This window comes from Alosa pseudoharengus, unplaced genomic scaffold (genome assembly GCF_046254945.1).
Source record: "Alosa pseudoharengus isolate Yale_2024_CS ecotype anadromous, Long Island Sound unplaced genomic scaffold, YU_APseudo_1.1 YU_APseudo_1.1_scf_19, whole genome shotgun sequence".
Taxonomy (NCBI): Eukaryota; Metazoa; Chordata; class Actinopteri; order Clupeiformes; family Clupeidae; genus Alosa; species Alosa pseudoharengus.
In genome coordinates, this window is record NW_027468657.1 from 25,984,246 (window position 1) to 25,993,928 (window position 9,683).

The following is a 9,683-nucleotide window of genomic DNA, read 5'->3' on the forward strand; positions in this document are numbered from 1 at the left end:
ACACGGCATCTTGTTCGCAACCTGTCCTAAATTAAATGAAATGTACAAAACCCTGCAATATAACCAAGTATACCTCACTTGTCCTAGAAGTGTGTCAGAATTTGTGTTATAGGTTCATTGTGTAGTTTTAGTAATTTATTTCAAAAATGTATGCTGCCAATTCACAAATTTCATCTTTTACATGATAGGTTTTGTTTTTTTATGTCTATTGGACATTCAGCTTGTGGTACAATAAACAACACAAAACTACTAGAAGTCTTTCCATCTTTATTGGGAAAAACACTGCATACTGTATTTGACATTTCTCAAGTTTTTTGTTGGACGGGGACGAAAAGTGGTGCACAGACCAGTTTCTGCCTTTCAATGACTGTGAGCAAGTCATAGGTCTTGAGGCCATTTCTTATCTGTTGTAGCATTGGGGTCAGCCGCAATGTGGCATGAAGAACAATTGCTCTGTTAAGTAGAAGAATAGTGATTATTGTAAATTGTATACTGTAGAAATTGCAAAGGACTGAGATGATAACAATTTCTCACATTACAGACATATATGATTGTCAGTGCCTATAATGTTGTTACTTTTTTAAATGCAGTTTGTGAACAGTTTTTTTTTAATGCAGTTTGTGAATACAGTTTTTTTTTTTTTGTTTTTTTTTACAGTATTTTTTGAATACAGTTTGTGTATGAATTTCAGCCCCTGAGTGCGGTCTCAACCTTTTTATCACATTACAGACACAAATGTGTGTGAACATGTATGTTGAGGGCACTAGAATACCCATGAATTAGAAAAAGAGTGGCAGAAACTCTAGTGACCAATTTCTATTTTTATACCTTATTATAGCATCTTTTTTGTCCACCTCCAGTGGTCCTGTGTATCCACAGTTGATGATGTCATCTGTTAAATCTGTGAAATCAGCTGCTGCCTCCACCTAAAAATAGTGCAACGCATTGTTTGTGTTCATAATGAACCATTTCAAGGACTTGTTAATTAGGTAAATGCAACTAAAATTACAAAAATAGTTATTACCAGTGTCAAATGAACTTTTTGTGATTTCTTCACTGACAAATATTCAACAACTTAAAGATTACCACTCTTGAGAGCAGCGATTGAATCAAGTGTCTTTAATAAGTCGTAAAGATAGAAATAACAATTATTGTTTTTTGAATATTCTCACCCAAATACTCACCCTTTCTATAAGTGAAGTGTACTCGAGATCATCCACATCGGCTTTGGTTACATTGACACCATCAAAGTCTCCTGAAGCAACGAAATCAAAGCACCAGCGTCGTAAGAAGCAGGGTGGAGGGCCACCCTGTGCAAGACTCACGGCAAAGACCTCTCCTGCAGTTCTGCATCACATTATGGAGGAAAAAAAACAACAATTCGAATTCCTCACTTCTCATAAGCACTCCTCTCCACCATCTATCAACCTGACACAAGTGACATCTTTTTCTGGGGCCCATACACATACAGTAATACCACTCTACTGCGATCCCACACTGGTTTTCCACACCCTCCTGCCACCCCAACATACAAGAAGTTATGTCTACTTTAAGAATGCATACCTGTAGAAACCATTTTCTAGGTCAGAGACTGAGTAAATAGGGCTCTTTCCTTTGCTGCTGCCTTCAAACATTTTCACCTCAATGCCATGCACCATTTCTAAGCAAAAACAAAAATCTGTGAAAACTGAGTGCACCGTGATTACAGGGTTTCCCCTAGCACTTCATAGTCAATGCAACCACCTTAACAACAAACACCTACCACCTTGACCGACACATTCTGCAGGGAAAAACTGGATTACAAATTAATTTGACTTGACATTGGACATTCGCTCATCACTTTACCGGTCAGGAACTCTTTCCTCAAAGCTCCCGTGTCTACTCCGGCTTCTCCAATGAAAGTGACATTGAGTCTATTGACAGGTGACGCCTTCTTCTGCCTCTGCCATTGGAGCAGAACAAGATTTTCTCTAGTGACACAAATCTTGAACTCCTTGGCTTCGTCCACTTTCCCTGCAAGCCACTCTACTATGTCAGTTTCACTAATAAAACAGAAAAAGAGAAGTACATCAGCTTTAACAGGTCATCTTGGATAAGACAGGATAGTTACTCTTCACAAAGGCTAAAGGAGGTCTGCACACCTTGATAGGTTTTTGCTTGCAGGTGTACTTTGAATTTCAAAAGCTCCCTGTGGACTGAAGGGTTTAAACAAGAAAACACTGTTAAGAACAAAAAACGTTGAAGACACAATTTCTTTGATCATTATATTAAAAAAAATACCTTTCCAAATTAGTTTCCCATTCCCAGTCGACAGGAACTTGCACGGAACTTTGCAGACCACAGGAGCTTGCATGGATTTCTAATTCCATAACTGGGTATTTTTGGTCGCATAGAGGACAATGCCCTTGTGCTGGCTAAAAAAATAAAAATAAAAAATACTGAGTACAGGAACAAGTATTTCCAAGTTATTAGTGTATATAGTATAATAATTCAAAAACGTTTTTGAAGTTACATATTAAGAAACTCATTTTTAAAAGGAAATGATTGTGTCATTTTCTGACTGTCATTCCTTGATTTTCTAACCTTTGACCTAGCATACCTTAAACCTTTACCAAACTTGTTTTTCTCATCAAACTGTTAAAGCAAATTGAGCTGCATATTTGTATGAACTGTGCTATGCAAATAGTTTTTACTACCGTAATTTCCGGCCTATAAGTTGAGTGGGTGCTGCTTATATTCGGGTGCGGCATATATGCCAGAAATTACAGTATTATTTAAAAGGATCCCCATCTTGTAATAACTACACCATACCTCTGGTTCAGCTTCTGAGATACATTCCAAATCAGTGTCTGAGCTATCACTGCATTTAGTGACATGCAATGCAAGAAGCTGTAATGGCATGATGGTCTTGCAGTTTTTGCACTCAGCCTTTGGCATTAGAGCGAACTCCTCTGCATCACTGGAGAGAGGTGCCAGATCTAGCTTGTCCTGCAGTGGTGCAATATACAGCATGGTTTTCCCTACCCCAGATGCAGATTTTATGGCACTCCCTGTATACCCCTCTGTTTCAGGAGGTACTACAGAAAGATTCCTCCTTCCGTTCCCACCTGTTTAAAATGCAAATGTGATTGTAAATAATTCACTGTAATTTTAAATTTAGATTTAAAGGGTCATGAGATTGCACCTTGCTCTGATGTCCAACATGTGCTGATGTGACATCCTAACCAATTCTAGTTCATATTTACCCAAATTTACATTTACAATTACAAGTTCAAGATTTACATACTCATGACAGTTTTATCTGAATTTATCACTAAAACACAAATTAATCACAGCCGAAGTAAAACCTTCGGCTGTCGGTTCTGCAATTTGATATGATTTTTTTCATACCAGAAGCTTTGTATAACAACCATCCTCCTGTTATACTTTTCAATTTTGGGAAGGCTCCTTCAAACAAACTGGAGACCTAAAAAATGCAATAAAATGTTTAAGTACTTTTCTGGTTCTTCTGTCTGTGTGACAGACAAGGACTGTCAGGTGAAGAAATATGAATTTTACCTCCAAATGAGTCATGTCAAGATCCATGCTCAATGTCCTCTTTCCGAGACCTGCCTGCATATGCTGCAGGTCTTCCGCAGCTGAAGGGGTTGTAGTGCGGTTGTTATGCAACAGAAAAATCGAAAAGTTAAATGGCTTCCAGATTTTAAACAATTTTGGCGACTTAAAAGCCACGGCACTTCGGCTAGGCCTCCGTCTGTAGTATCCTGGAAAAGACCTGCAACAGAGAAGAGATGTCAGTGCAATGTAAGAATAAGTCAATATAGTTTTCAAAGCACTACAGTTTGGGGTGGAGAGTGGGTGAATGACTCAACTGTAGTGAAGGATGAATAGAATAAATTTGGCCAAACAGAATTGAATGGGTTGGGAGTTCGGCTAACAGGCAATGGTGCATATATATATATATATATATATATATATATATGTGTGTGTGTGTGTGTGTGTGTGTGGAAATGTCAGAAATGTCTTGAGCACTATATTAAAACATTGCTTTTAGAAAGATGTGATGCACAATGGTGTGAAGGACTGTCTGATATATCTTCATGTTCATGAGACATGTCCCGAAATATCTCCTCTGCCTCGTGGACTACTACGTGGACGTCATATCAACAGGTTAAGCCAAACCAGCTTTCAAGTGTCACACCTTCTCATTTCAGACTCCATGCTGGTCCCCTGGCCTGACGTCTGATTCTGACTCCCTGTCCTGACGTCTGTCTGTGTGCTGTTTCTAATAATGTTCAATATATTCTCCACAGCTGCTGTGGCAGGGGCAGAACCCTGTTGGAGAGCGAAATTAGCCATGCAGACAAGAACTTGACGTCCGTGCAACCCCCTAATTCTTTCACACAAATATACGGATATTAAGGGCGTTTTTGGGAGGTAACCAGGAGGTGCAAACAAACGCTGCATAGCCATTGAGATCACATAGTAAGGAGCTGGCTCAAGGGCTATTAAAGTTTTTTTCTCGTGTTTAGTTGTAACATGAAGGCACAGTTTCTATAGCCATACATGCGTGTTCACTTCTTGCTCCTTGGCTGTAACGGTAACGAGCTATTTGACGTCTTTAGAACACTAAACATCTCGGAGGTGTAAAATATTGTCTAGATTTTTTGACATTAAATCACTCTTATTATGTATTGCTATTGACTATCCAAAGTAAAATGCCTGTTTTGAAGTTAACTGATGGTTAAATAACCAAATATCCGATTGTTTGCACCTCCAAGTGGTGTGTGGCGTAGGTCTGTGACGCGAGTTAGTGTGAAAAAATTGAGTTTACAGTCCAAAAATGGTCTTGAAGATTATCTGCAGGGCATAAAATAATGGTGGGATTCGAAAAGCAACTCGCTGACTTAAGTTTAATAGCCTCACATTCCACCAACGCTTTCTTATTTTATGTTATTATTGCGTTAACGGAGCAAATAGTCGAAAAACCATTCAACACTTGTGGTCGGCTAAAACTCCGGTCTAGCAGCTAACGTTAACGTTACTGTGTTCTGATACCACAGGTTTCCCGCCACTATATTCATGCGTTCCATATGTCGTCACACATGAATTGCAGCGCCATCTTTAGGACCATCCTGAGACCGGAACGACCGGAAGCACTAGATAGCCTACACTATGTACTAAGTAAACATGCCATCTATTTGCTGTGCTGTGGGCTGCAATAACAGCAAGTCAAATAAAGATGGACACACATTTTATAACATTCCCAAGAACACAGAGAGGAGACAGAAATGGATAGCTGCAATTAAAAGGGATCAATGGACGCCTACAGAACACTCCAGGCTGTGCAATGAGCATTTTATTACAGGTAAGTTGACTTGAACTGACGTTAGCTCTAGGCAACCTATCTAGCAGGGGTGGAAATTAGCACTGCTAAATGCTGGTAAAATATTACAGGGGCTGGTGTATTTCAAATACACAGTAAAATATTACCATTGGTTTACTATTGATTGGCTTGGGGATTTTACCAAGTGGCTGGCAAATGTTCATATTTTGAAAAGTTAATTTCAACGCCTGCTAGCTTGTGCTAGCATGCTACTAGCGCTAGCATGTTAGCTACCTAAAAGTAAGAAGTTATAGTTATTTCATCACCACTAATCTATACTGCTTTAGTTAATTTTAGTAGATTAACTTTACTTATTTCTGGTAGAGCTAAAGTCTGTGTGTCAAACACTGTTCATTAATGTGTCATTATATCTTATTCTACCACTGTAGGTCAGAAGAGTGAGAATCCTTTACACCCAGACTATGTGCCCAGTTTGTTTACTTATCTCAAACCTGGGGAAAGGCAAAGAAAAATAAACAGCTACAGCAAATTTGAGCAAACTCAAGCTGTCAAAAGAAAGAGAAGTCTGACTAAGGATCTTGGCGTGGTGGCACCCCGCGAGAACAGCAGTCCGGTTGATGACGATGGAGATACCTCGGCTCAGGAGGGTAGAGATCATGCTGATCACAGTTACTGTCAAGAAGACACTGTGTATGCAGAGAGCGGTGAAGCATGCTCTAATGAAGCCTCCCAAACAACGGTGAGAAGACTGACAGAAGACTGTAATGCACTGAGGTTAGAGGTGTATCATCTTAGGGAAATGGTGAGCAAGCTATCCTTCAGTCAGGAAAGCTTCAAAGACAATGATGACATGGTGCAGGATTTAACTGGCCTTCCATCTTATGCCAAATTGATGGTCGTCTTCACTTTTGTGTCAGAATTTCTCAAGGTTGGACTCTCTGGAATGTCTCCCTTTCAAAGCCTTTTAATGACATTAATGAGAATGAGACTGAATTTACCACTGCACTTCTTGGTATATGTATTCCATGTGTCAAAGCCTAGTGCGAGCCGAATTTTTAACAGTACATTAAATGTCTTGCATGAGAGATTGTCTAGATTCATACGGTGGCCCAGTAAGGAACAGAGTCTAATTAGTTTACCCATGTGTTTCCAAAATAGTAATTACAAAAATTGTACATCCATAATAGACTGCTTTGAAATTTTCATTGAGCGACCTAAAAACCTGAGAGCCCGTGCACAAACATATTCCCAATATAAGCATCACAATACTGCCAAGTTCTTGATATCAATAACTCCACAGGGAGTCATATCGTTTGTGTCTTATGGTTGGGGAGGACGAGGAAGTGACAGGCATATTACAGAGAATAGCAAATACCTGGAAAATCTATTACCTGGTGATTTGGTCCTAGCAGATCGAGGGTTCACAGTAGCAGATTCAGTGGGATTGTACAGTGCTCAACTCAAAATACCTGCCTTCACTAAAGGGAAACAACAGCTGCATCCAAATGAACTTGAATATTCAAGGGGATTATCAGCTGTTCGAATCCACGTTGAACGGGTGATTGGTCTTGTTAGAAACAAGTACACCATTTTACAAAGCACAATACCCATTTCTCTTTGCCAGACTGCAACTCCAGGAGAGCCTACGCCTCTTGACAAGATGGTCAGAGTGTGCTGTGCTCTATGCAACATTTGTCCATCTGTTGTTCCCTCACAATAGAAATATTAACAGTAACATTGTGTTCCCTACTGTTTTAATGTACAAATACATTGTCATCTGTGTTTTTAATACAAGGTTGTTACCATGAGTTAATTGTTGTGTTTGTCTTAGTCTACTTAAAAAAAAAACATCACAAAAGGGAGAGATCAACCAATGATTTTGGAAATAAAAAATCTTATTCATTTAATTACATTACACTGTGATGTGTTTATTATTATTGTTATTATTATTATGCATGTTCAATGCATGTCAATTATACATTTACTTGAAAAATAGTGCTAAACTTGTTTTCTGCACTCCACACATTTCCATGTCTTAGGTACCCTAGTCAACTTAAGGCAGTTCTTGTGAAAGTGTTTTCGCCTACAGTTTCCAGATGTGCAAATGATGTCATCTGTGGCTGCAGGTTGACCGCAGTAGCATCCCACTTCAGGTGGCTGATTTGTGACTGCAGTGTCTCTGGGAGTAAAGCGTGGTGCTGTATACCATTTCCCCAGTAGCTCAGGAAGCACGCCAACCTTGATGAAATTCTCAACTTTGACGTAAGCATCATGGAAGAAGACAGGATCATATGGAATTTGCTGAATGAAAATTTCCTGTGGCGTCCAAACCATGAAGTAACAGTAACCCACCTCTGCAATGTGCATTTGGGCCTGCACTTGATACATATACTTGTGGTTTTGTCTCAGTGCCATGACCCCATCTTCTCCTAAGCGAAGGCAAAATGAAGAATCCCTGCAGCTTTCCATGAGGGAGCAGTTCCTGGATTTGAAGGGGCATTTTATTTCTAAAACGCTGTCTCCATGGCAAGTGCAGGCAATCATACCATCAGGGGAGGCTCCAATCCAAGGGAGTTCTGGGTTGATGATAAACCCTGACGCCCTCACCTGGAAGTGTTCATGGTGGTCTTTCATCGTAGCCACAAAGCTTTCCCGTGCTCTGTCCTCATTCTCTTGACCCCATCTGATAAAGATTGTAAAGTAAAATGTGTATTAAAATATGAACATGTCTATCACATATATTTACCAGAATGTGTTGTATTCTGAATAACTAACATATTATATATATATACAACAGGCATATATATATATACACTGGCTTCTAAACAAAGGCTTTGCAAACTTGAAAATACTATTTAATACAAGCTTAGGCGCAAGAAAACTGCACCAATTGGTCTTATGTATGGTCGTCTAGCTTGACATCCTCAAGGTACCTTGTTGCCTCAGTGGAGAAACGAGATGCATGAGGATAGCAAATTCTTTTGATCAAGGATGCAGGTGTGTCTGCTCTGGCTGCCTCACTGAAAACTGACGCTGTCACTCTTCCTGCCCTCTGATCAAACCAAACTCTAGATTTACTTTGCTCCCTGGTCTCCTCCTCAACTATCAAACACTGGGAAAAAATGTTAGTGAAAATCATCCATAGCACTTGTTTTTAAAATGCAAAGGCTTATAATTTATTTCACCTGAACTGAATTTAGGTAGGCCTATGCAAACTGAAAGGAGAAAGGAGGTGTTTTTGCTGTTAACCTGTTGCTTCGTTACAAGTAGATCGATCATGAAAGACCTTGGCACTCTCATCCAGCAGCAAGGGAAAGTCCATCTCCAGCCGGGTGTTTGAGTAGAGCGCGGAAAGAGGTGTTGGCAAGTCCAGCTGCATCATCTTCGGAATGTACCTGTGCATGAGAGAGAGAGAGAGACAGACAGTTTAGATTATATCTATATTATATTATAGTGTACAGAAGCTAAGCTCATATACCTGTACAAAAAACTATTAATCATCGTTTCCCGTTGTCATAACTAAGAGGAGTTGTAGTGTTATGTATACAAGGCACAAAAGTGAGACAGAATAGCATTTTGAACAGGCATGTAACCCATCTTACCTGTGTGAGTGGCCTTCAATGATAGAGAGGATGGCACTCTTCTTTGGTTTGGACTCCTGCATTTCACTGATATGAAGCGCCTCAAAGAATGCCTGGCACTCTTCATCTGATGGTCTGATATCAGGAAAACTAGATTCTTTCACATGACGGGGGGGCTCTTGTTTATGAGAGAAACTGATGTTACGAATCTCTTCATATGGGACCCCCTTCATACTTGTGTCAGCCCAAGCACAGGGCTTCTCGGTGCAAGCCTGCCCATTTTTTTTTTCAGCAGCAGCCAACACAGCGTAGAGGAGAGCTGCTGCATGAGAGCAGACCTCTCCTAGGCCTGCCTTACAGGTGCAATGAGCCATGACTACTGTACCGTCCTCTTGAACTGTGATCCAGGGATGTGTTGGGGTCACAGAAAGGTTTTGAGAATGCTTGACCTTAAGTTTGAAACACAAATTGCAAATGACAAATTTAGAGATATAGACAGATTACATAATAACCCATGATTCAACAAATAACATTATTTAAGACTGCTAGCTATTTTCTACATTACTATGTTTACAAAAAACATAGCGAAACTGTCGCCAAAATGCAGCCTAGGCTGTTTTTGTGACATACGAGTCAAACCTTCCTTTAAAAGCATAATTTTACTAGAAGGCTCGACACAACATGAAACTTTGCTTGTAGTATTACCAGGGTCTCTACACATGTAATCGAGGATTGGGAACATTATTTGTGTACAA

General features: G+C 39.8%; 1 protein-coding gene across 1 annotated transcript; it reads right to left on the reverse strand.

Annotated features, from left to right (window-relative positions):
- Positions 1-305: 305 nt before the first annotated feature.
- On the reverse strand, positions 306-9,161 carry LOC143133283 (uncharacterized). The gene is made up of 12 exons (XM_076293068.1): positions 8,950-9,161; positions 8,634-8,742; positions 4,202-4,335; positions 3,559-3,775; positions 3,391-3,466; positions 2,812-3,107; positions 2,600-2,634; positions 1,846-2,042; positions 1,564-1,660; positions 1,185-1,347; positions 829-926; positions 306-453 (listed from the first exon to the last, which is right to left on the reverse strand). Exons 1-12 carry the CDS (start codon positions 9,159-9,161, stop codon positions 306-308), a joined length of 1,782 nt encoding a protein of 593 aa, XP_076149183.1.
- Positions 9,162-9,683: the final 522 nt, after the last annotated feature.

What these genes read in the sequence shown, in the direction of transcription:
- LOC143133283 (XM_076293068.1), bottom strand. Translation starts at nt 9,161, where the DNA reads ATGAAGGGGGTCCCATATGAAGAGATTCGTAACATCAGTTTCTCTCAT. An exon ending in ATTGAAGGCCACTCACACAG is followed by an intron (nt 8,743 to 8,949) that starts GTAAGATGGGTT and finishes TCTCATGCACAG; the next exon opens with GTACATTCCGAAGATGATGC. An exon ending in CTAGAAAATGGTTTCTACAG is followed by an intron (nt 1,348 to 1,563) that starts GTATGCATTCTT and finishes AATGTGATGCAG; the next exon opens with AACTGCAGGAGAGGTCTTTG.